This window comes from Lithobates pipiens, unplaced genomic scaffold (assembly GCF_037356315.1).
Source record: "Lithobates pipiens isolate NorthernLeopardFrog02 unplaced genomic scaffold, aLitPip1_a1.2 Scaffold_8, whole genome shotgun sequence".
Lineage (NCBI taxonomy): Eukaryota > Metazoa > Chordata > Amphibia > Anura > Ranidae > Lithobates > Lithobates pipiens.
In genome coordinates this window covers 229744175-229772026 of record NW_027507903.1, presented here as the reverse complement: position 1 = coordinate 229772026, position 27852 = coordinate 229744175, and the positions used below count along the sequence as shown (strand labels likewise).

The window sequence follows — 27852 nt, the reverse complement described above, 5'->3', positions numbered from 1 at the left end:
AGCTAGTTATATACATGCACAACATAAGTTTAAATTGTTGGTAAACTATTTTTATATATATATATATATATATATATATATATATATATATATATATATATATATAGTTATACATATAGTAACAGACAGGAACCACTTGCTGTTTAGTTGCAAGCTTATAACATGCAAATTAGTAAGCAGGATGCTCTATATGCCAGCATCAATATTTATCAACATCGTGCCCTCTTTCCATACAGCTTTCTACTTAAGTAATACAGTCAATAAAAGTTACTGGCAGTTTCTGTGAAAGTAATTGCTTGCAAACAAATACATACTTACTGCAAAAGGATTTATTTCATAGCATGAACCGTAAATCTGGATTTGTTAACAAAAAACGAAAACTTGCAAGAATGCCAACACGAGAAACAAAAAGACCAGCAAAAGTCCAACGTTAATGTGAGACAAAAAAAACCCACTTAGTGGATAACACTTGGTTAATATACACACATTTCTTACTTTCTGCTGCTGAAGTTGTAATAATTATTTGACAGAGATGGAGGAGAACCCTTTGGTAATGTTGAAAAATTTGGAACACCTGAGGACCTTCAAAATATGAAAATGAGCAATTAGAGAAAAAAAAAAAAATGGCTTCCTGTAAGGTCTGGTAAAATAATCCAAACATGGATCTTAAAGCTTCAGTTCAAAAAAATAAATGGTGAAAATAATATTTATAACTAGCATAATCACTTTTCATTGTTGCAATATTTGGAAGAACATTATACTTCTGAAAAATATACGTCACAAAGTAAAGGTCTATAATACTACTGAATACAGTTATGGTAAATCTCTACAACTAAGGTCTAAGTTTCTAATTGGTCAGTCCTGTCCAGGTGATAGTGGCCATCGGACAGCATGCCAGAGCCTTGACAGCTCAAAATCGCGGGAGATATGTACAGTGGGGACTGGGGGATGTGCAGGGTGTCTGGTGTTAAATCACCTTGAAATATAATCTGCAAAGGGGACCTAACACTTTAAAATGTGGTGACTGCATCGCTTTTTAAGGCTTTTTTTCTCCCCCTTTAGTTTCACCTGGTGATCTTGCCAGTAACACACCAATGCAATTTGTTATGCGATTTGATAGTTGAGTGTGTGACAAGTTGCACTCCATTTGCATAAATGGAGCCGGCTCTAGTTGCAGAAACTTTGAAAAAGATTAGTGCGGTACGTCTGAGATCTCATTGCAACTTGTATTGGCTTCTAGTAGATGAAGTCGCAAATCATACTGATCGTCAGCTTTGAAATCGTGATGAAGTGCGATCAGTGAGACCAGGGCTTGGTGTCTGCATTGTAGATGAGCAGACACCTTTGAAAAGCAGCATTGTCTGAGAGATTAGTGTCAAATGGACTAGTAGATTTAGGTGGACTGACTAAAATAAAATCAAGACTTCAGCTAACACATTTTAAGCAGTTACGGAAACAATCTTTTCCTTTTGGGATAAAGCTTTAGACGAAAGGAATACAAGTTGGCCACTGTAAGCACCCCTGCAAGTGTTAAATGGTTTGCCTCTACGCTCGAACGGCCACTTTTGCGGCACAGTTTGGCCCGTTTTAAGAAAGCTGAATAACAGCAACAGTATATAAAAAAAAAAAAAGTTACAGGGCGGCCCTGTTGGCCACATTACATTACAATCCCATAGACTTCTATGGGTCTTTCAACCCAGCTGGGAAATAGACTTAGATGAGCATGGCCGGAAGAGGGAGACCTGAGGCGAAATTGAAATGTGAGATTGAAGACAAGAATCCTCCAAATCCGTTTGGACAGATGAAACACAGCATTTCTCTTCAGCAATAAAAAAAAAAACGTCAAATTTTTTAAAAGTACACGGCTTCTTTAAATAAAGGCTTTTTTTTTTTTTTTTTTAACACAAAAAAAGTAAAAAACAAAAACAAAATTAAAATATTACTGGATTAAAAAAAAAATAGAAAACAAAAATGAGCGGAAAAGCTAATGGGAGAAAGAGTTAATTGGGGTTGGAGAGGGTTAAAGTAGAGCGATAGCCTCCCATTAACCACTTGCCTACTGGGCACTTAAACACCCTTCCTGCCCAGACCAATTTTCAACTTTCGGTGCTCTCACACTTTGAATGACAATTACTCAGTCATGCAACACTGGACCCAAATGGATTTGTTGTCCTTTTTTCCCAACAAATAGAGCTTTCTTTTGGTGGTATTTGATCACCTCTGGGTTTTTTATTTTTTGCGCTATAAATGAAAAAGTCCACAAGCTGTGGTGCGAATCACACAAAATTGATCACATCTGATGTACTGGTGGTCTATCTCATTTCTTGTGACCCGAACAAGCCAGGAATGTACAAATACCCCCCAAATTACCCCTTTTTTGAAAGTAGACATTCAAAGGTATTTAGTAAGAGGCATGGTGAGCTTTTTGATGTTGTCATTTTTTCCCACAATTCTTTGAAAAATGAAGATTTTTTTATTTTATTTTAATTTTTTCCACAAAATTGTCATTGTAATAGGTTATTTCTCTCACGTGGCATGTGTATACCACAAATAATGCCCCAAAATTAATTCTGCTACTCCTCCTGAGTATTACGATTCCACATGTGTGGGACTTTTCCACAGCCTGGCCACATAGAGGCCCAACATGCAGGGAGCGCCATCACGTGTTCTAGGAGCATAAATTACACATCTAACTTCTTGACTACCCATTACACTTTTGAAGGCCCTGGAGCACCAGGACAATGACACGTGACACCGACGTGGCACTGATGACACGGATAACAGATGCCATTAATACGTGCCACTGATGACACGTGACACTGACAGATGGCACTAATATGTGGCACTGATGACAGATGGCATTTATACATGGCACTGATGACACTTGGCACTAATACGTGGCACTGATGACAGATGGCACTAATACGTGGCACTGATACCTGGCATTGATGACACATGACACTGACAGGTGGCACTTTTGACAGATGGCACTGGTATGTGGCACGGCTGACACGTGACACTGATTTGGCACTGATGACAGATGGCACTATGTGGCACTGATGACAGATGACAGTGGGGGCAGTGGGGACAGGTGGCAGTGGGGACAGATGGGCACTTTATTTTCCTTTTTTTATTTATTTTTTACACTAACCGCTGTGAGATCTCACAGCGGTTCATATCTCCCTCCTCACACGCTGTCTGTGTGAGGAGGGAGAGTGGCGATGAGAGAGGATCTCATATGTTTACATACGAGATCATCTCTCATTGGGCACGCCGAACGCGCTGTAAACGGCCGCTGTGATTGGCCGTTTACAGCGATCTGTGACTGGCTGTGTCCGGGGGACATGGCCAGCACAGAACTTCCCCGTTGCACGCCTGCGGCGGCGCGCAGAGGGGAAGTAAACAGGAGGACGTCCAGGGACGGCCTCCCGGCAGTTAGCGCTCGCTCTATAGCCGTCTTTCGGCTATAGGGCGGGCGCGAAGAAGTAAAAAAAGTATAGTGCTGAAGTGTATTTACGTTTACAAATACCCGTTGAGCCGGCCAGTAAAGTACTCGTTATAAACATTACTGTTATGGTGTGGAAACAATGCTGCACTGCTCCTGAATTCAAAGCAGAGTTGTCACACTCATGTAGGTTGTGCCTGCTTATACCACAGTAGGATGAAAAAAATGCTGCACAGGATGAGTATCAGTATTATCACTGCTGATTTACAAGCCTGTGGATTGTCAATAAGTGTTGGCCACGCCTGATCTTGCCCACTGCTTTCTGGACTGACAGCACTGCCTGTTGCTTAAATCCTCCCACTGTGAGCCACAGCATCTTGGCTCCAGTGACAACTTTGCCATCTGTGCAGCTTGAATGTAAAACTACTCTGAATTTTAAAAACCAGATCCACATGGTTCCTCGATCGTATGGTCCAATGCCCATCAGATTTGGTTCTATATTGTTACTGTGGGCTAAACGGTCACTTTATAGTTCCGCGTCCTTTCTCACACATCAGGAGCTTCAAACAGTTGTACCGTGGTGAAAATTATATACAATGAAGTTCCTGAAGAAGCAGAGAAATAGTTCTGCAAAACATGTTGGGCGACAATGTACCAATTAAGCAAATCAATGTATTTACTGGAATTTGGAAAGCCGCAGTGCTATTGTCTGTGTATCATTACATGCTTTAATACTCAACCGTAGGTTTTAAACTAAGTTTGTACAATATACTATACTTATACTTGCTGCGTATGTGCTCACCTCAGTGACAGCCCCATATCCTTTTAAGTCCTGCTTTCCTTTTGAAGGGGGTTTCCCCTTCTTACTATTGTTTTGCTTGGAGGAAAAATTTGTCTTGGCCAGGTAAGGGAAATAAGGTGTTTTTTGTTTAACCCTTTCATGACTAAGCCTATTTTTGACATTTGGTGTTTACAAGTTAAAATACGTATTTTTTGCTACAAAATTACTTAGAACCCCCAAACATTATACATATTTTTTTAGCAGAGAATCTAGAGAATAAAATGGTGATTGTTGCAATATTTTATGTCACACGGTATTTGTGCAGCAGTGTTTTAAACGCAACTTTTTGGGAAAAGGGACACTTTCATGAATTTAAAAAAAATTCAACAGTAAAGTTATCCCAATTTTTTTGTATAATGTGAAAGATGATGTTACGCCAACTAAATAGATACCAAACATGTTGCACTTTATAATTGCACACACTCGTGGAATGACGACAAACTAAGGTACCTAAAAATCTCCATAGGCGACGCTTTAAATTTTTTTACGATTACCAGGTTAGAGTTACAGAGGAGTTCTAGTGTTAGAATTATTGCTCTCGCGCCAACGATCGCGGCGATACCTCACGTGCGATTTGAACACCGTTTACATATGCAGGCGCGACTTCCGTATGCATTTTCTTTGCTGTACAAGCTCACGGCGACGGGGGCATTTTAAATTTTTTTTTTATCTTATTTATTTTAGAATTAATAAATTGTTTTAAAAAAAACAAAAACGTGATCACTTTTATTGCTGTCACAAGGAATGTAAACATCCCTTCTGACAGTAATAGGTGGTGACAGGTACTCTTTATGGAGGGATCGGGGGTCTAAAAGACCTACTATGCCTCCTTTGCACTTCAAAGTATTTAAATCGCCGTTTTCTGCGATTCTGAATACTGTATATTTATTTTAAACCGCCGCCATTCGAAGCCGAGTAAATGGGAAGTGACATCATGATGTCGCTTCCGTGTTTACATCAAGGAGACTGGAATGAAGCCGCTTACAGCTTCATTCCAATCTGTCCCTAGGCGCCGGTGGCATCAGACTGTTGATCGGGGTTTCCGATGGAATGGGAGCCCCGGTAAGAGCTGCGGGAGGGGGGGGGGGATGTCCCCTCCTGCTTCTCCGGCATAACCGCCAAGCTGCTTTTAGCCGCATCGGTTGTTATAGCTGGAAAGCGGGCATCATCCCGGTATAACCCCCAAAAGCCGAGTACGCACATGTGTGTACACTCGGCGGCAAGGGGTTAATATATGAGGCTTGTGCATCACATATTGAATGGATTTAGTATTAGTTTAGACTGTCATACAAGAATGATTTGTTGTATGTTAACTAATAAATGGGTAAAAAGTCACCTGACTTATCCCTGATGAAGTCATGTGCCAGGGACGACACGCGTAGGACATACGGACACCGGAACCAACATCCTGGCCGCGACCTTGCCGCTCGTTGGATAAATTGTACATATTGTTTATAATGAATGTGAGTACCCAACCTTATGATATATGTGTAATAAAACGCCTACTGTTTAAAACATACTACACTATATAGTTTCTTCTGAATTTCTCTACTTATACCTGATTTGATGCATTTTTGAGCGGTGCTTGGCTATTTCACCTAGCCTTGGAGAAAGGCATCTATAGGAAACACCTCCTAAGCTCTGCATACACTGCAATCCCTCAGGAGGAACGGAGAGGAGACCCCCCTCTCTCCTTAGAGCAATCACCCACCCCCTCTGTGTTCTCTGAATGCTGCTTACCTTACAGCAGTAAGGTAAGAAGTTAGTACACCTGCAGGTGTCATTTGCACCAAAGATTCACAGCGCACCAAAAGTCACAGTGCCACTTGTTGATGCCAGTTAGCACTTTATGGTTTGCACCTTGCACCTGCTCATGGTTGGAAGATCACATCACTTCCAAATTGTGACTCATATGCACTTTCACATATATGGACTATTGTTGAATATTTATGCAATGTGATTTTTTTTTTTGTATTTATAAGCTTTATCTGCATTTATTTCACTATATTGATCACTATTATATTGATTATCTGCTTATTTATGCATTGGATTTTTCTATATCAGTACATGTATGAATTTATATATACTGTCACCTTATTTCAGCACTTTATTTTGGAGTGCAACATCATCCATTGGTTTTTTTCTATACATTTTATCATGGGTGGTGTTTGACCCTCACGGTGGCTGCTGCACCATCGAATTTGTTATAATAGATTGCACAGTAGCGTGGGAATACTTACTGTACCATGTCCACAAGGTTTTTATGTGTGCGAAAGGGGAAGGTTTGACCATTGTTCCAGAATCTCATTTGTGAGGTCAAACACTGATGTCGGACGAGAAGGCCTGGCTTGCAGACTCTGCACTAATTTATCCCGTATGAGGTTGAGGTCAGAGCTTTGTGCAGGCCAGTCAAGTTCCTCCCCACCTAACTTGCTCATCAATGTCTTTATGGACCTTGCTTTGTTCACTTTTCCAAATCATTTGGTGGAGGCGAGATTATGGTGTGGGCTTGTTTTTCATGGGTTGGGCCTTCTCCCTTTAGTTCCAGTGAAGGGAATTCTTAAGGTGTCAGCATACCAAGACATTTTGGACAATTTCATGCTCCCAACTTTGTGTCCATAAAGACGTGGATGAGCGAGTTTGGAGGGGAATAACTTGATCTTGTGTGCTTAGATCAGAAATATTTGGTGTAACAGCTTATGTCAGGGTTTCTCCAAAGGTTGCTAGTGGTTCCTTGAGCAATGACCATTTTTTTGCCTCTCAGAAAGTCTTTTTAGCGCTCTGTAAAGGGTTAATTCTTCCCAATGACCACAAGTGTAAGGAACATGATTCCCACTGACCATCATACTAATGCTTGACGAATTTGCTTTGAATCTAGGAGCCAGCTAAAAAAGTTGTGAGAACGTTTTGTTTAACCATTTGCCTACTAGTTACTTTCACCCCCTATCTGCCCAGGCCATTCTCAGCTTTCAGTGCTGTCACACTTTGAAAGACAATTGTGTAGTCATGCAGCACTGTACCCATATTACATGTTTATACATTTTTTTTTTTTCACACAAATAGCTTTTTGATAGTAGTTAACCACCACCGGGTTTTTATTTTTTAGTTAAATACATGATAATATAATTTACAATGTGGTAGCTGTGCTAATGTTATCGTTGTCAGAACACTGGAATTCCCCTTTAAAAGCTACCAAACAATGGCTAATCAAGTCCAAAAATTCTTAAAACAATGGCTTTGAAATAAGAAAAGCAAAATGTGTGTACAGTAATTACAGGATGAAAACCCAATTTTCCTGTTCTTGTCTGTGCATGTCACATAATATTCTACATAACTATAATGGTAAAGTGTATTACGAGTGTACTTTACTGAATTTAAATATTATGATAAAAACAAAAGAACACACAAATCTTGAATTCTTATGTTGCCTGGTATACAGTGGGAACTATGACTGTCTGATAATGGGATTACAAAAGATTTCCACTAAAAATAGAGTGTGTGCACTCTGAAAAACACTACTGCCAAACCTCTGTGGGTCCTGTCACAGTTTAGAAGAAATCACAACACTCATCGTATGCCATTACATGAATATTAGCACAAACTCTTGTACATGTCATAAAAACAGGGAATCTTTCCAAGTTAAGCAGGCAACTTTTTTTTTCTATTTTTATTTTCTTTAAAACCCGATTGCCATTTCATTACACTGATGGAGACAGGATTCGACCATGGGGACAGAAGCCATTGCTTTGCAAACCCCCTTCATTGTTGATTCCAAGCCATTTCTGGGCAAAGAGTTTAAAGTACCGTATATTGCAGAACTATGTCTAATAGCTGAAGCACAGTCACCCTTATTTTACTGATACACAGGACCACAATTCTGAATGCTCAGCATCTGTCTATTCTTCATGGGCACTTCTAATCACAAAAACTAACCTGGAACTACTGTCAGCTCTTTCCCCCTGGTAGTAGGGATTGTCCTGTACAGGACAGGCTTGAAAAGCAGGATGAGCCAGGGAGCATTATCTCAGTGACTCTCTGGATCTTAAGCACTGGAGTAAAATTTGGTCTAGAATAGCAAAATGCTCCTCTAATACATCCATTCTGGAAACAGCATACAAGATTCTCATTCAGTGGTATTGGGTACCAACTCGATTAGCTTAAGCTATCCCGACTTCCAGTAACAGATGCTTCAGATGGTGTGGCCTACATGGAGACATACTACATGCTTGGTGGTCTTGTCCCCAAGATTAACTACCTTTTGGTCCACAATGTTTGGCCTCCTTCAAACTCTGTTTCATATACAGTAAATGCCCCAAAAGATGCAAGGGTATCCCTTCTACACCATACAGTTCCGAGCCTTTTTTTTCAAACCAACAGAAATTAGATACATATTTGTTCCAGCCTGTCATATAAATGATAGCCAAAGTCTGGAAGACGTCCACAATCTATTTAAGAGGTCAAAGACTGCATCAACATGATTCTGGTTAAAGTAATATTAAACCTTTGGTTTTCTTAAACGAAAATAAAATGTCATACTTACCTGCTCTGTGCAACGGCTTTCCACAGAGCAGCCTCGATCCTCCTTTTCTGGGATCCCCCACTGGCACTCCAGACCCCTCCTCTTCAGTGAGTGCCCCCAGGGAAAGGACAGAAGTTTTTTTTTTTTTACCTTAATGCATTAAGGTAAAAAACCTTGAGGCTTTAGAACCACTTTAATGAGAAACAGTCCTGTATTCAAAATTACTCCCAATCAAAAATTTTTAAAATATGGGAAAAAATGGTTTACTTATACCTTTTCATCTTTGAATTATTTTAGCATGAGTTATTTAGAGCCCACTTGTTTGGCTCCCAGACCTGAGCCTGAGGGGGATATATTCTTAGGTACTCACTGTCCCATAACCTACACCCCCCCCCCCACCCTTCCTACAATTCTGCCCCGAGTCCCTTTTTTAACCCCTCTCATCCCATGGTGTTTCTTTAGCGCTCTTATCTTACCAGTTTTCCCAACAAACTTCCCTTCCCTTCATCTACCTGACTTTCTTCTGTCTGGACTGCTTACCTATGATTTTAGGTCCATGAGAGACCCTTAAAAACACATTACCTTAGGCCCTGCTCATTTATTACTAACTGCTATCTTTAACATATGTTTTAGCCACTGCATGGACGTGCTTGCTGTTATCCCCCTCTAAAACCAATAAAATGAGAAGGGTGACCAAATACCATGATCAAAGAGAAATATACTCTCCCATGAATGGTTTTGACTAGAGGAGATACTTGGTAGCAATTACACCTGAGAGATAATGTAGGTGGAGATTTGGGGATCACCTTCATCTTGATATTGGTGGTAGGTGGGAATGTCTTCATCCTACTGGGTGGGGAAGGACGTGTTGCACAAGGGAGAGGGAGGATGGAGGGGGGAGGAGGATTGATAGTTAGTTAGGTCCTTGTGACCTGTTGATCCTGGGTATACATTATTCCTTTATCAAAAATAATAAAAAAAAAGAAATGTACTCCCTGGTGGTACCACAGAACAAGGAACCCATAACTTTCGTGGGGCTATAGTCAATGAACACAATTTTGCAATATAAACCTCCCAGGCCAGGAGTAGTTGGAGAAACCATGGCAACAGCAAGCAAAGTGAAAAGCCCTATTGGGAACATACAGCTGAAGGTTTTGTAGTCGACATGCAAATCTATTTGAAGGATAAAGTATATAAGTTAATACAAGTTTAGGCATTAGAAAATATATGATGCCGCATATAAGCCACTTAAGTACTGGCCAGCTGAACTCTTTATGCATGTTGCAGCACCATTCACTGCTCTCTTGTCTGCCCTTGGGAGACAAAAAGTGGAATTTATGTTGTTCTATTAAAATGTACAGACCATTGACCATATTTCCCAAAGCTAGGGGTGAGTGGGTGTAAATGAGAAGAACAGATTTTAATCTGTCTGTTTTGTTGCCTCAAACTAATTTACTAGTGCAGTTTTTATTTACAAAAAATAAATAATAAATGCATATATATTTTATTTAAGATGCAATACAATGTAGAAAAACCTTCTTATGTAATCAGTCTACACCGACATACTAACACAGTGTTTATACAGTATTGTTTATTGCAATATACTTGCTGGCAGCACACTATATATTTTTAATATAAAATAGGTCACTGCATTTTTTGACATCTCAGACTGACCTAATAGACCTGGGTTTAAATAGAACCTATACCTTAATGTTCCCATCAGTTTTCAGCACATGTCCATCCAGAATTTATTTTTATACATAATGGCTATTAGCTAGATTGGACACAAAATTGCTTTAACAGCCTAATTCCCAACTCATCCATTAAAAAAAAAAAAAAAAAAAAAAACACAACACAACACAAAAAATATAAAAAACTTACTTCGGCATAGAACCTCTTGGCCACTGTCCATCTGGATTTTTCTGTTCTATTACTAGCATCTGTGTAATAGTAATGATAAAAAAAAAAGTAGATAAAACATACAATATGAAAGAAAAATTAAACTAATCCCATAATATAAAGAACATTGCATTATCACATAAAGAAAGCTACATCCATTGCTGTCTCAGGAAGAAAAGCAATTTAAAGTAGATCAATGGAATTCCAAGTCTATGGATAAAATGCTGCTGGGCTTAGAGGTTATATGAAGACGTCTTTCTATACTGAAGAAAATGCTTTGTTCTTCGTAAAATACGTTCAAAAAGATAGCAAAATGCAATTTGCTGTGTTGACTTCTCTTTAAAGATTTTTCCATTTGCAGCTGCCATAAAATGTTTCTGAAATATTTTTCAAACATCACACGATATATGCTAGTTTACACCTTTTTTATTTATTTTTATTTTTTGATTTTTTTGCCATATACCCAACAATATTTGCATACCTTATGTGTAAACAGGACAGGATTCCTACCCGTATTATGTTTCTGCCTAGCGTATGCTTAAAGTACCCTATATGCATAGCCAAAATTTTCTTTATTTTGGTATAGACAGAGCACAGATGGATTAGAACTCTTCAGGTTTTTATTGCCGTTTGTGCCACTAGGTAGATTCACCTTCTCTATCTGATCTATGGACTGTTGTGACATGCAAAAAGTGAAAAAAAAAAAGTCCAAATTTAGCGTTTTCACCAGAACAAAAGGTTAGCGGAAGTCTTCCCATGGGGGCACCTGGTTCTGACAGGGACGCTGTCTAAGAGGGGAATTTTCTCACTTTTCTGCTGCATCCCTGGGAAAGTAAGGCGGGCCCATTGACAGAGCGACTTTTTGTTGCCAGAAAGAAAGGTTTGACAGGAATCCCTCCCATGGATCCATTGGATCCATTGTGTTCTCTCCGGCAGGAGAACACAGTGAATATTGATAGCGGCTATAACAAAAAAAAAAAAAAAAGAAGAAGGGGGTGGGGTGGGGTGGAGGAGTTTTAAGCTTTCCCTACTACGCACCCCCAAAAGGAAAATGTTTTCCTCTCTTCCCACACATACACGTTTTAAAGTGCATAGTAAAACAAGTAAAATAAATAAGAAAAAATAAAAATACATTTAAAAGTGCCTCTCCCCGATGAGCCCTGCGAAGCAAACGCATATGTGAGTAGCGCCCGCATATGAAAACGGTGTTCAAACCATACATGTGAGGTATTGCCACAATCGTTAGAGCAAGAATTCTAGCAAAAGACCTCCTCTGTAAATCAAAACTGGTAACCTGTAGAAATGTTTAAACATCGTCTATGGAGATTTTTAAGGGTCAAAGTTTGTCGCCATTCCACGAGTGGATGCAATTTTGAAGCATGAAATGTTGGGTATCAATTTACTTGGCATAACATTATCTTTCACAATATAAAAAAAAATTGGGCTAACTTTACTGGTTTCTCATTTTTTTAATTAAAAAAAAAATGTATTTTTTACAAAAAAAAATTCGTTTGTAAGACTGCTGAGCAGATACGGTGTGACATAAAGTATTGCAACGACCGCCACTTTATTCTCTAGGGTGTCTGAAAAAATATATATCGTTTGGGGGTTCTACGTAATTTTCTAGCAAAAAACCCTGATTTTAACTTGTAAAACACGTTTGAAAAATAGGACTGGTCCTTGAGTGATTAAGCAAGCAAAAACACATTTTTTTTTTGTGTGAAACTGAGCACTTTGCAATCTAGGTCTGTAACGAGTAAAAAAAAAAAATATATAGATACATATGCCAAATAATTTGTGCTAATAATATACTGTGTGTGTGTGTGTATAATATATATATATATATATATATATATATATATATATATATACACATATACATACACACACACACTTTTGATTTATATTTGCAGCTCTTGGTTGACACAGGTCTAATTTTAGTATCTCTTAGCCATCAAAAATGTTATCAAATTCATTGTGTTATACCTGTCCTTGATACAAGCCAGCATCCTGTATAGTGCTTTCGGGTTTATGTAGAGGTTCAAATGTATTGCTCATGTATTTGTTCCACAGTCTGGTCTCTTTATCATCTGGAATACTAAATGTTCTTCTCATCTCCTTTTCAATCATATCTAAAAAAATAAATAAATAAAATTACATTTAATACATCCTATTAAGCCTGTGTATGCTTTTCTCTGAATAAAATGCGTTGCATAAAATGCCTTTTCAATAAATTAAAGATTAAAACAAAACTTAACATAGAATTAAACAAAGTGAAGTACTTTATGTCCCTTTTTTGGCTCGTTTAGAGCAGAAAGACAGATCAAACACTCCACAATAATTGTAACAGATAAGATCATGTTATCTATTGCTAGTAGGCACATTAATTTCCAACAGATCATTATCATAAATGATGTTCCTACAAAGATGTCACATTCAGGGATATGACCTTCTCTATTGTTTCTCATTTTAGATTGCCCACTCTTTGCATAGTTTCTTGTCCTGAACGTTTGATCTGCAAACGACTTACCTATTGTGTCCGCTTTACTAAATCGCCTTGTTACGACATTGTTCATATTGCCATTCTCGCACAGTTTAAGTTCAGTTAAGTAAACTTCTACTTTGCAGTGCTTCACAAACATACCCTGTTCAACTACCTGGAAAAAAAATAATACAAGTCAGTAACAAAAAATGAGGCCAGTATACATGAACCTTTAGATCTACAAATGTATTCAGAATGGTGCCTTAGCAATTTGCATTGCTTTGCTGGGATGAAAGATCAGTCCTCACCAGAGGCGTTATCATGGAGTCTATTTTCTCCCTGTGTGCCCAGTCTGCCTCCATAATCACAAATATACTAGCATGTTAAGTGGTCCTAGAGGGCTTGTAAGACTGTTGTGGGAATGCTAATCTGTTACTACCTTCAGGGACAGCAATTGATGGTTATGGTTTTATATTCTGTGTAAAAGTGCTTTGAAAACTGTTGACACTATAAATAAAGGTAATAAATACAACTTAAAGCTGAACTAAGGACATGGTACAAACAAAAAGTAATTGACATACTAATACAATAATAATATTGGTAAATATGCCTTAAAATGTAATAAAGAAGGTGCCAACTCAATATCTATGTATTTAAAGTGCAGCTGCCCCTTCAAATGTGAAACACTCAAAAAAACTTAACCAATGTAAAGATAGGTGCCTCCTTCCCTCCAATCCTATCACTTGGTATTATAAAATCAAAATATACAAATCATAATAACAACAGTGTTCAAATCTTCAAGTAAACATACAAAGTATATAATCTTCTAATTCATCTCTAGTCCATATACATATTTTCCCAGACACCGTGCCTTTAAACAGTCTTGTGCGATAAAATCTCATAACAGCCACGTGTAGAAGAAACGCGCACCCACCAACCATGTATGGCCCCTCAGGACCTCATTTGTTTCTCAAATGCCTCTCAAATTGGTGTAGATAAACAAGTGGAACAAATCCACCTTTACCAGGAACTCCAGCCGTGATATCCTCTCAGAGCAAAAAAGAGCCACAAGCAGAATAAAGTAATATTCTCATAGTATAGTATTTTTATTAAAAATATATAAAAATTCACTCACATTTATCAGGTGCTTTAAAGCAGCACCAGCATGTACAGCCTCTAAACCAGCACCGCCACTCGCTATACAGAGTCGGCGTGCGCTCCAAAGGACTGGAAATCAACTGGAACTGACATCAGGTCTATTCGCAGTGGCACATGTATGATTCCTGATGACGCACTACGTGTGAAATGCCTTAAGGCTGCGCCTCTGCTAATACCTTTGGTCACTTATGGTGGAGACCTAATGTTGGTTCTGGTTGATTTCCGGTCCTTTGTAATGCACCTTAACTCAGCATAGCGAGTGAGGTTTTTCTTTATATATTTTTAATCTCTGATTTTTAATAAAAATACTAAACTATGAGAATATTACTTTATTCTGCTTGTGGCTCTTTTTGGCTATGAGAGTATATCGATGATGGTGGATTTGTTCTACTTTTTTTGTTTTTATCTGCACCCATTTAAGAGGCACCTGAGAAGCGAGTGAGGTCCTGAGGGGTCATATATGGTTGGTGGGTGCGAAGGAAGGGTCAAGCGTTACAAAAGTTAATAACTGGAGGATGAGCTGATGGGGAAACTGGAAGTAAAGTTGTTGGATGGAGACGGTATAGGCTCTGGATAGAAGGGTTTTCAGGGGTTCGCCTAAAAGTGGACAGAGTAGGAGATAGTCAGACAGATTCGGGTAGGGAGATCCATAGGATGGGAGAGGATCAAGGGAAGTCCTGGGGAGAGCATAGGGAGGAGGTGTCAAGGGAGCAAGAGAGCAGGAGGTCTTGGTAGGAATGAAGTGAACAATGTGGTTGGTATTTTGAGACTAGGTTAGTGATGTAACTGGGGGCAGAGTTGTGGATGGCTTTGTAAGTTAGTAGTTTGAATTTAATTTGTTGGGCAAGAGGAAGCCAATGAAAGGATTGGCAGCGAGGGGTAGCAGACACTGAACGGTTGGTAAGGTGGATGAGCCTGGCAGCAGCATTCATGATGGACTGAAAGGAGATAGCCTAGGTAAAGGTAATCCAATGAGAAGGGAGTTGCAGTAGTCAAGGTGAGAGATCACAGGGAGTGAATTAGAAGCTTTGTGGTGTCATTGGTTAGGAAGGGAGATGTTGGAGATGTTAAGGCGGCAAGCTTCGGACAGTGATTGGATGTGGGGCTGAAAGGAGAGTCCAGAGAGAACCCCTCTCTTGGCAACTTACAGAAATACAGAACATCTGTGGCAAAATTGTTGACATATATGCGTGTGCCTTGCGTTTATATCTGTGTGCGGGGGACGACATGGGGTGCATTAAATTATTTCTGTGATTTTAATACATTTTGCATTTTTTAATCATTTTATTATACATTTAACTTTATCGCTATCACAAGAGAGCTAACAAGTTCCCTATGTGATAGCATTGGATAGGTGATAGGTACTCTTTATGGAGATATCAGGGGTCTGCTGAATCCCTAATATCCATCCTGCTTTCTGCTCCAGCCAATCAAGCATCACAAGTCATGTGGATGGATCTACAACAATCAATATCACTTTTACGTAAAAGCCAGGAGACAACAGCATAAAACTGAAACAAGTGCAGCTTGTTTTAACCTCTTCAGACTTTGCACATACCAGATTCTTCCAAAGACCTGAAGAGGTAAAACTAAAATGATAAAATCTTATATATATATATATATATATATATATATATATATATATATATATATATATATATATAAATTCTCAAATAAAATATCACATAAAGCAAGGGTTTCAAAATAAATCTGCATGAAAATTTTGGCACTAGCATCTGATCATTCATTTTTATGGTGACATTTAGCAGATAAAAGCAAGCTTGTTATCTAGAATTCTTTTTTTGCATTTGCTTTTACAAATGTATCCAAAAAGCCACACAATGAAACACTGTATGAAGAACAAAGTACCTTGCGAGCTATGGGTTCCTGATTTTCCATCAGCGTATACCAGCTAACAAGCTTGTTCCATCCTTCGGTAGGCAACAGAATGTAATCAAGCTCATCAATAAGATGCTCCTTAAGAGACTGTGTGTCAGTATCTGCGAAAGAGACTGTCGGCATTAAAAAATTGAGACTAACAACTGGAATGTTTAAAAGCAAAGACAGTGCATAGAAAGTGAGTATACAAAATACCAGCTGCTAAAGGTTCTCAAGCAGTGGTATGTGAAACCATAAGAATGCCTGTCCCAGGTTCAGTGGCTACTCATTTAAAATAAGGACCCCTAGTTTATACTACTACATTAGAAAACACATATGGGTTTGTTTTTATTATAGTGTTAAAGTAACCTTATGATCACAGGGTCACTTTAAAGTGATATTAAAGATTTTTTTTTTTGTTAAAATAAAAAACAGGTTATACTTACCTGCTCTGTGCAATAGTTTTGCATAGAGGAGCTCCAATCCTTCTCTTCTTGGTTTCCCTGCCACCGCTTTTGGCTCCGTCCACTTGTGTGCTCACTCCTGAGTCCCATAAGACATAGAGAGCTGGGCATGGCCCCACCAGCTGATCCCTTGTCACTTCCTGTGATTGACAGCAGCAGGAGCCATTGAGGAGAGGTAGAGCTGCGAGAGCCTCTGCTCGTGTACACTTTGCTGGATCGAGACTTGGCTCATGTATGTATTTAGGAGCGTTGCATGCAGAAGGTTTTCTTTACTTTACCTTAGAATGCATAAAAAGGTAAAAAAAAAAAAACTTCTACTTTTACAACCACTTTAAACTAAGCTTGTTATTAAAAAGAGATGTATGGGATTTATTTTTATTTTTTTACCCCATGCTGCATCTGTCCCCTGGGGCCTCTACATTGAAAACCGAATGATCGAACATCACCAATCGCTCGGTTTTCAGAGCTCCATGAGCAGAGCTGTAGACTGTCAGTCACAGCTCTCTGCTCTTCTCCCTCCTCCCTCATTGGAGCACTGAGCTGTGGGGGGTGCGGAGCGGCCATCTCAGACTCTCAGCGGCTCACCAAGAGGCTGTGACGGGTATCAGTCCAGGCACCTGGCGGATCCAGACTTCATTGTCACGATAATAATAATAACCGATAATAGTGTACTTTGATGCAGTAAGTGGGCTTAGCACTATAGGACCATATAGTGTGACCAAATCCCCATATTTTTGAATATGCTCAGGTGTTTTTAAATAGCCTTGCGGTTTGCGGTCTTATAGCAGCACCATCTTCAATGTCAACGCATTTTTACGTTGTGCCCCCAAGTCTGTCGTTTGTTTATTGTCGTGATGACGCGGTGTCTGGACTGAAATTCGTGATCAGCAGAGAGCGGACTTCAGCCTTCTGCTGAAAACGTGTCACAGGAGTGCAAAACCAACTGCACTCCTGTGACCCATAGGAGAAGCCCAGCCAAACAAGCTTCTAGATTTACCTTTTCAGATGCTCATGTCTTCAAACTCTTTTTTGCTCCCTGGCGGCTGCAGGTATTTCACAAATAATCATATGAATTTTAAGATTATTATAGAAATATTTTTTATTTTTTATTTGGGGGGCTGCAAACTATTTTCCCTGTGGCTTTGGGGGCTGCAAACAATTTACCCGGTGGCTTTGGGGGGCTGTAAACTATTTTCCCTGTGGCTTGGGGGGGGGGGTGAAAACTATTTTCCCAGTGGCTTTGGGGGTCTGTGAATTATTTTCCCTGTGGCTTTGGGGGGGGGGGGCTGCAAACTATTTTACCTGTGGTTATGGGGGGCTGCAATCTATTTCCCCTGTGGCTTTAGGGGGCTGCAAACTATTTACCCGGTGGCTTTGGGGGGGCTGTAAACTATTTTCCCTGTGGCTTTGGGGGGGGGGGCGGAAAAACATTTTCCCTGTGGCTTGGGGGGGTGCAAACTATTTTCCCTGTGGTTTTGAGGGGCTGCAAACTATTTTCCCTGCAGCTTTAGGGGGCTTTGAACCAATTTCCTTGTGGCTTCGGGGGGCTGCAAACTATTTTCCCTGTGGCTTTGGGGGGGCTGCAAACTATTTTACCTGTGGTTATGGGGGGGCTGCAATCTATTTCCCCTGTGGCTTTAGGGGGCTGCAAACTATTTACCCGGTGGTTTTGGGGGGCTGTAAACTATTTTCCCTGTGGCTTTGGGGGGGCTGCAAACTATTTTACCTGTGGTTATGGGGGGGCTGCAATCTATTTCCCCTGTGGCTTTAGGGGGCTGCAAACTATTTTACCTGTGGTTATGGGGGGGCTGCAATCTATTTCCCCTGTGGCTTTAGGGGGCTGCAAACTATTTACCCGGTGGTTTTGGGGGGCTGTAAACTATTTTCCCTGTGGCTTTCGGGGGGGGAACATCTTCCCTGTGGCTTGGGGGGGGGGTGTGCAAACTATTTTCCCTGTGGTTTTGAGGGGCTGCAAACTATTTTCCCTGCAGCTTTAGGGGGCTTTGAACCAATTTCCTTGTGGCTTCGGGGGGCTGCAAACTATTTTCCCTGTGGCTTTGGGGGGGCTGCAAACTATTTTACCTGTGGTTATGGGGGGGCTGCAATCTATTTCCCCTGTGGCTTTAGGGGGCTGCAAACTATTTTCCCTGTGGCTTTCGGGGGGGGGGACATCTTCCCTGTGGCTTGGGGAGGGGGGGTGTGCAAACTATTTTCCCTGCAGCTTTAGGGGGCTTTGAACCAATTTCCTTGTGGCTTTGGGGGGCTGCAAACTATTTTCCCTGTGGCTTTGGGGGGGGGGATGCAAAGTACTTTCCCTGTGGCTTTGGGGGGGGGGGCTGCCGACTATGTTCCCTGTGGCTTGGGGGGGGCTGTGAACTATTTTACCTGTGGCTTTGGGGGGGCTGCAAACTATTTTCCCTGAGGCTTTGGGGGGGCTGCAAACTATTTTCCCTGTGGCTTTGGGGGCTGCAAACTATTTTCCCTGTGGCTTTGGGGGCTGCAAACTATTTTCCCTGTGGCTTTGGGGGCTGCAAACTATTTTCCCTGTGGCTTTGGGGGCTGCAAACTATTTTCCCTGTGGCTTTGGGGGCTGCAAACTATTTTCCCTGTGGCTTTGGGGGCTGCAAACTATTTTCCCTGTGGCTTTGGGGGCTGCAAACTATTTTCCCTGTGGCTTTGGGGGCTGCAAACTATTTTCCCTGTGGCTTTGGGGGCTGCAAACTATTTTCCCTGTGGCTTTGGGGGCTGCAAACTATTTTCCCTGCGGCTTTGGGGGCTGCAAACTATTTTCCCTGTGGCTTTGGAGGCTGCAAACTATTTTCCCTGTGGCTTTGGAGGCTGCAAACTATTTTCCCTGTGGCTTTGGGGGCTGCAAACTATTTTCCCTGTGGCTTTGGGGGCTGCAAACTATTTTCCCTGCGGCTTTGGGGGCTGCAAACTATTTTCCCTGTGGCTTTGGAGGCTGCAAACTATTTTCCCTGTGGCTTTGGAGGCTGCAAACTATTTTCCCTGTGGCTTTGGGGGCTGCAAACTATTTTCCCTGTGGCTTTGGGGGCTGCAAACTATTTTCCCTGTGGCTTTGGGGGCTGCAAACTATTTTCCCTGTGGCTTTGGGGGCTGCAAACTATTTTCCCTGTGGCTTTGGGGGCTGCAAACTATTTTCCCTGTGGCTTTGGGGGGGGGGGGTGCTGCAAACTATTTCCCCTGTGGTTTTGGGGGGCTACAAACTATTTTTCCTGTAGCTTTAGAGGGCTGTGAACCAATTTTCCCTGTGGCTTTGGGGGCTGCAAACTATTTTCCCTGTGGCTTTGGGGGCTGCAAACTATTTTCCCTGTGGCTTTGGGGGCTGCAAACTATTTTCCCTGTGGCTTTGGGGGCTGCAAACTATTTTCCCTGTGGCTTTGGGGGCTGCAAACTATTTTCCCTGTGGCTTTGGGGGGGGGGGTGCTGCAAACTATTTCCCCTGTGGTTTTGGGGGGCTACAAACTATTTTTCCTGTAGCTTTAGAGGGCTGTGAACCAATTTTCCAGTGGCTTTGGGGGTCTGTGAACTATTTTCCCTGTGGCTTTGGGGGTCTGTGAACTATTTCCCCTGTGGCTTTGGGGGTCTGTGAACTATTTTCCTTGTGGCTTTGGGGGTCTGTGAACTATTTTCCTTGTGGCTTTGGGGGGGGGGCTGTAAACTATTTTCTCTGTGGCTTGAGGGGGGGGGGGCTGCAAACTATTTTCCCTGTGGTTTTGGGAGGCTACAAAATATTTTCCCTGTGGCTTTTGGGAGGGGGGGGGCTAAAAAACATTTTCCCTGTGGCTTGGGGGGGGGGGGGGGCTGAAAACTATTTTCCCTGTGGCTTGGGGGGGGGGGGGTGCAAACTATTTTCCCTGTGGTTTTGAGGGGCTAGAAACTATTTTCCCTGTGGCTTTAGAGGGCTGTGAACCAATTTTCCTGTGGCTTGGGGGGGGGGGGGGGCTGCAAACTATTTACCCTGTGGCTTTGGGGGGCTGTAAACTATTTTCCCTGCAGCTTTAGGAGGCTTTGAACCAATTTCCCTGTGGCTTGGGGTGGGGGGCTGCAATCTATTTTCCCTGCGGTTATGGGTATGCAAAATATTTTCCCTGTGGCTTTAGGGGGCTACGAACCGATTTCCCTGTGGCTTTAGGGAGCTGCAAAATATTTTCCCTGTGGCTTGGGGGGGGGGGGGCTGCAAACTATTTTCTCTGTGGTTGTGGGGGTTGTAATCTATTTTCCCTGTGGCTTTGGGAGGGGGCTGCAAACTATTTTCCCTGTGTCTTTAGGGGGCTGTGAACCAATTTCCCTGTGGCTTGGGGGCTGCAAACTATTTTCCCTGTGGTTTTAGGGGGCTGCAAACTATTTTCCCTGTGGCTTTAGGGGGCTTCAAACAATTTTGCCAGTGGCTTTGGGGAGGCTGTGAACTATTTTACTTGTGGCTTTGGGGGGGGGGGGGGTGTTGCAAACTATTTTCCCTGTTGCTTGGGGGGGGGGGGTGGGTGTTGCAAACTATTTTGCCAGTGGCTTTGGGGGGGCTGCAAACTATTTTCCTGTGGTTTTGGGAGCTGCAAAATATTTTCCCTGTGGCTTTGGGGGGGCTGCAAACTATTTTCCCTGTGGTTTTGGGGTGCTACAAACTATTTTTCCTGTGGCTTTAGAGGGCTGTGACCAATTTCCCTGTGGCTGGGGGGGGGGGCTGCAAACTATTTTACCTGTGGCTTTTTTTTGGGGGGGGGGGCTGTGAACTGGTGTTTTAGATGAGTTTGCAACATGACAGTGTACAAGTTACAGCAAATAATACATTATAAAAAATATGTATTAAAAAATAACATAAAAATAATACGTTATATAAAAAACAAGTTTGAGTAGTTATTGCAGTTAATAAAATTATTTAGAAAACATTTCATGCATGTTTAACAAAAATAAGCTCATGTTAAGGCAGCAGCTGTTATTAATCCCAACCCCCCCCCTATTATGTTCCTAGACACAGATTTTCTACTTTCTTAGCCCCTGTGATGTCATCACAGTGAATGAAAAATCCTGCAATACTGTCTGTCTCCCGTGTGGCACAATAATTAAAGCATATTTTTAGGGTACAAGGAGTGTGCCATATGTGACCATGTACACTGCAAATAGGCTCAAATTTTAAGCCACTCCCACACCCATAATTTGTCAAATTATTCCTATCTGGTTTACCAAGGCTAAAACAATAAATATCTATGGCATTGATTTACAATATTTACAAACTATAAACAAAAACAGGGTTTAAAAAACAAACATTCAATGTAAGAGATACATTAAGTTGATCTGAATCATATAAACATTTAGACAAACTGAAAAGATGATAGTTTTCCTGAAAAAAGCCAAGGAAATAGTGTGTTGCACTAGTGTGTGCACCACTGCCTGCCGAGGCCAACTCTGACAGCTGTCCGCACAGTAAAACGCAGTGTAAACTTAGCCCGAGATCATTTTCCACTAAAACAGTGTTTGTCACATTCCAAAAATAGTTATACTACAGTTTCAAATATCAATAACATTTTAAAACAGGTGACAGCCTCCTTTACCTAGTATTGCTATTGCGTTGTATCAGCATGTAGGAATGCCCCCATTAGATGGTTAACTGGAATATTATGGTGTGACAACCTCGTACTAAAATGTATGTATGCCCCTAATCTCCACAATCAGTACTAAAGATGGACAAGCATATACTGTACATAGTTAATTTTACTTTTATTTTTTTTTACAATACAAACATGAAATTTACAATTTTATAAGTATTCACTTTCTTTCTTGTGAAAACCCTATATAAACTCTGGTTTTTAGACAAAACATATTTAGTTGCATGGCGTTCACCAACATCAGGGATATTCATACTTTCTAAACAAAGGCCCTGTTCACTTTCCTTCAGACTTTGCCCAGCAGGAGCAAATAATGCCCCATCTTTGGTATTAGGAGGAGAAATAGTGCCCCATCGTTGGTGTCAGTAAATTGAATTATGCCCCATTGTTTGCGTCAGTGGGAGGAACAGTGCCCCATCGCTAGGACCAATGCCCTATATGCAGTTACAACATCACAATCTATAAATGGGATCTGCAGAAACAGTTGGAATAAACAAAAATGGATTCCAAGCTTTTAAAGCACATCTAAGATTCAACATATTGTAGCTCACCACTGTTTAGGTGTGGTCAATGATTTTGTTTAAGCTTTGCTCTTTCTATTTTCACTTGGTGATTCTGCCAGTAACACACTTTCTGCCCCTGGGTCATAACGCTAATTTACCCCACTGTATCAGAACAGGACCACAGACCACTCCCCCTCTCCTCTTCTTCATAACATACATGGGAGGGGTTCTGTAGAACCCAGAGATAACCAAGAACAAACTGCAGCTTAGGTTGAGAGCGCACATTTTAACAGTAGACAACATTCAATTGCTCATGGAGCCCTCACTGGGTCTCCTACATCTAATCGCAAGTGGCCCCATTCACTGTGAATGGGGCCTTCAGTTAAACTTGTATTTTGCTCCTGTAGGTTAAAGCAAAAGGTTTGCTTTAATACCTCACAGCAGCATACATTCACCTTTTATTTGCTCCTCTGCTGCTTCCTTCAGCCACCAGGAGCACAGAATACCCAGTACTTCCTGATTTGGAGGAGCATGCGACTCACTCTTCTTCTACCTATATGATAGTACTGATACTTGGTGATTGGCCAAGCCTTGCCACACAGGGGCAGGGAGACTGTCCTAAAACTTGTACAAGCTCTGATAGAGCGTCCTTTAATCACTTTTTGCAGCTGAATGGACAGTGGGAGACCAATAGGAGGGCAAGCATGCTCCTGCTGGGGAGAGCAGCATTACAGCAAACCTGTTGCTTTACTGTACATGGGCAAAGGAAAGGCTTTTTTAAAATCTTCATCTTCCAAATTAACACAGGACAGGCATGCAAAAATAATGTAACTACCTTTAAATGCTACAATTTTTCTCTACAAATTTAAAAGTATTAGAGAATGACCTTTGAGGAGTCCAGAATTATCAATGGGACCTGGATACACATTCTGATCTCCCATCTGATACTTGTCCCAGCTGTCAAAACCCACATATTTCTTCCACTGCTTGAACCAGCGACTGTCAATCAAGTACCTATATAGAGACAAAACAAAATGACACTAAGCACAAGTCAGCATACTGGTCCCTAAGAAAAGCATCCCACATAGCGTGTATTTAAAAACGAGAAGAAGGTGAAGGGAAATCCTGGATTTGCTATCCCTGTTCTGGTGACATCTGTAAATTTTGAATTTCCCATCACTATGTCCTAGTGAATGGCAGTTCTGACGCTAGACATAAAATAAAGAAATAAAGCATAACAACTTAAAAAATAATGTCCTTAACATACATACATTCAACATTATTAATTATGCTACCAAAATGAGTGTGTGCTGTAAATGGGATAGTGGCGCTGCTAGATAGTCTGTATAATACATAACTCCGTCAGATAAGTTCTTTTGAGTGGACAACTCAGTGTTTGGAATAAGGAGGGGAAGAGAAGAGGGGATGTAAACGGCATTGCAGTCCAGAGATCCGGCTAGCCTTGTAGAGGAAGTTGAAAGCAGACTCCAAATATGCAAAGAGAGAAGAGACAGGCACCTCTGAGTTAGAACTGTAACATTTTAATATAACAAAGGTGCAATATCCACTTACATAGAAGTTAGGAGAGTAAGGCACAAGTCCATCCACACTGGCGTTCGCACCAGTCCTCACACAGCAGCGTTCACCTCTGCATGTAAGGAGGGGTGTCCTGTTCTACAGGATTTCAACAGACGGTGGTGACTGAAAACAAGGCTTGGATGGTAGCTGGCACTCGGTGGTGAGGGCTGGAACGTGGCATCAACGTTTCGGAGAATGCTCACTGGCCCTTGCGCATGCTCCAAAACACCGTTGTGACCCACCAGTAAGGTCATCACGCCCGACGCAGCTTTCCAGCCCTCACCACAGAATGCCAGCTACCATCCAAGCCTCGTTTTCGATCATCTTAGTCTATTGATATCCTGCAAGTCAGGACACGCCTCCTTACAGAGGCAGAGGAAGCTTTGTGAACGCTGCTGTGCGGGGACTGATGCGAATGCCAGTGTAAATGGACTTATGCCTTACTCTCCTAATGTCTATGTAAGTGGATATTGCACATTTGTTATATTAAAATGTTACAGTTCTAACTCAGAGGCGCCTGTCTCTTCTTTCTTTGCCTATTTTTTCTTGCCAGAGGCTGTCATTTTGCTAAAGTCTAGAGCCCCTAAGCAGCAGTAAATCTTTAGGCTGTCAGCAGATCGGCTTCTATATTTTCGAGCACAGTGACAAAAATAGAGAGCAGCTGAGTATTTGTAGAGAAGGGTGAGACTGCGTATTACTGGATTTTAAACATTAAAGGCACTTATTTTTAATGTTTTACATATACCTGCAAAAGGGACCAGCCTGAAAGATCTATCAGGTCTTAATTTTCTGAATAAAGTTCCACTTTAAAAAGTGCATTGCAAACTATACTATATAACAACTCCCAAGTCTAAAAGTCATGTTTATTATTCTAAATATTTGGAGTAATTTTCTATCGTTTTAAATGATACGAGAAAAGCATTATCCTTCTAATAAACACACTAAGGTGAAATGAAATGAAAATTCTGGATGCATTTGGCCATAAACCAAAAAAGACAGTTTTTAAAAATAACATTTTTTTTTAAATGCAATTTATGTGGCTGGTGTTTTTGCATTGAAGTCAAAAGGGACATTATTTTTCATATAGGGGAGGATGTGCATTGCATTGAAGTCAATTTGACACGATTTTGCATTGAAGTCAATAGGCAGAATAATTTTTTTTCTATTGACAAAATGCCGATAACCTATTTTCAGCCCATAATTTTCCCCATGAAAAACAAAAGGGACACCATAACACCATAGCTCTCGTCTATTATCTACAGCAGGGGTCTTCAAACTTTTTATTAAGAGGGTCAACAAATATTCACAGGCTGAAAAAAAAAAAATAATCTGTTTTATACAAGAACAAATTAAATTTAAATATGTTTTATTTTTAGTTTTTTTTGTAATCAGCATATGCTATGATTTAGAACAGATAACAAAACTTCACTAAAACAAAGCAAAGACATTCCAAATAAACTTGAGCTCATCAGATTCCCCCCTTACATCAGAATTCCCATCGATTTCTCTTACATCAAAGTCCCTTTCTACACCAGAGTCCTTTTCAAAGTCCCCCCCCCCCCCACATCAGGGTCCCAAACAGAGTGAACTCTTATGCCCCGTACACACAAGCTTGAGCGGAATTCCACTTTGCTTGCATACACACGGTCACACAAAAGTTCTCCAAACTTTCGACCGTCAAGAACGCTGTGACATACAACACTACGATGAGCCAAGAAAATGAAGTTCAATGCTTCTGAGAATTTTGCGTGTCGGGAAAATAGAGAACCTGCTCTCAAATCTTTTGCTGGCAGAAATTCCGCCAGCAAAAGTCCGATGGAGCATACACACGGTCGAAATTTCCGACCAAAAGCTCACATCGGACTTTTGCTGGCGGAATTTCCGATCGTGCGTACGGGTAATTACAGCAGAAGGCTGTTTTTTGCAAAATCTTTTTTATTGAATTTTTTATTAGCATACAAAATTGCCCACACAGGGGCCAAACATTTCCCACATAGGGGCAGATCCTCTGATGCGGCAATAGCCCACAACAGGGCACATCATATAACAAACAGACTGCCACAGATGCAGCAACAGACCACGACAGGCCACATCATATAACATAAACAGACTGCCACGGATGCAGCAATAGCCCACAACAGGGCACATCATATAACATATACAGAACGCACCTGCACTATAATGATATCGAGAAAAGCACAGCATTTTTGAGACTCCATCAAATAGCGTTTCTTTACAGTTATATGGCAGAAAAACCATCTTTCCTAAGGTAGAACAACCCAGTTACAAACAAAACTTCCCAGTGGGTACGCACGCCTTTAGGGCCAGTTCATACTTCACACCACATGTAGTCCAGTGTATTTTGCATCAAAAATGCATGGACAGTAGTTACATGGATTTCAGTGGCAAAGTTCACACCACTGCAGTGAGTTCCAGTCAATAAAAGTAGAACGTGCTGCATCTAATGATAAAAAAATAAAATAAAAACGGAGGGGGGACTGGAAGGCATTGAACACACGCATGCAGAAATGCATCCAGACGGAGTTTCTGTGGTGTGAACCATCCCCTCTTAGAAAGTCAGATAAAATGAGTAGGAGTAACCCACAGCAACCAATCAACATTTATCTTTCACAAGACCACAAGCGTCCGAAAGCTGAGATCTACTTGGTTGGTTGCTGTGTGTTCTTAAGACTGTGTTCATGTTCCAGCAACTTTCTAAAATGGAGTAGATATACAAAAATAAATCAATCCTTTATTTGATGACTGCAAGTCTGTTGGTATAATTTTGATGATTCACATGTAATTTTGGCTCTTAGAACTGCTGTGTACTATAGAATCCTTGCCAAGTCCTCATTTATGTGCCATGGAATATTAGTGACCATTCTCTCTGTGAACTGAGCGCCTTCCTCCGTTAACCACTTACAGACCGGACCATTTTGCTGGCTTAAGACCAGACCACTTTTTGCGATTCGGCACTGCCTCGCTTTAACTGACAATTGCGCGGTCGTGTGACGGGGCTCCCATCCTTTTTTTCCCCACAAATAGGGCCTTCTTTTGGCGGTATTTGATCACCCCCTTTTTTTTTTTTTCTGCACTATAAACAAAAATTGTTTTGTTATTGATTGGTTTGAGCAAAAGTTATAGCATTTACAAAATAGGGGATAATTTTATGGCATTTTTATTAATATTTTTTTTTACTAGTAGCAGCGGCGATCAGCGATTTTTATTGTGACTGCGACATTATGACGGACACATCGGACATTTTTGACACATTTTTGGGACCATTCTCATTTATACAGCAATCAATTCTATACAAATGCACAGATTCCTCTGTAAATGACACTGGCAATGAGGGGGTTAACCAGGGGGTGGCAGTGTAGGGGTTAAGTGTTCCTAGGGGCGTGTTACTAACTGTGGGGGGCTGGGCTTTGTGTTAGTGAACACTGATCTCTGCTCCAATC

At 41.0% G+C, this 27852-nt stretch overlaps 1 protein-coding gene across 5 annotated transcripts in view; it reads right to left on the bottom strand.

Moving 5' to 3' along the window:
- Nucleotides 1-27852, bottom strand: part of USP15 (ubiquitin specific peptidase 15) — a 155122-nt gene that overhangs the window by 98360 nt on the left and 28910 nt on the right. For 2 of the 5 annotated variants that reach the window (XM_077473552.1, XM_077473548.1), the window contains exons 2-7: nucleotides 23700-23827; nucleotides 16214-16356; nucleotides 13235-13361; nucleotides 12691-12836; nucleotides 10687-10745; nucleotides 496-582 (exon numbers count right to left, since the gene is read on the bottom strand). In XM_077473552.1, coding sequence (XP_077329678.1) covers nucleotides 496-582; nucleotides 10687-10745; nucleotides 12691-12836; nucleotides 13235-13361; nucleotides 16214-16356; nucleotides 23700-23827 — 690 coding nt within the window. The remainder of the gene's footprint in view (nucleotides 1-495; nucleotides 583-10686; nucleotides 10746-12690; nucleotides 12837-13234; nucleotides 13362-16213; nucleotides 16357-23699; nucleotides 23828-27852) is intronic. The other 3 variants (XM_077473549.1, XM_077473550.1, XM_077473551.1) reach the window with 3 other exon arrangements.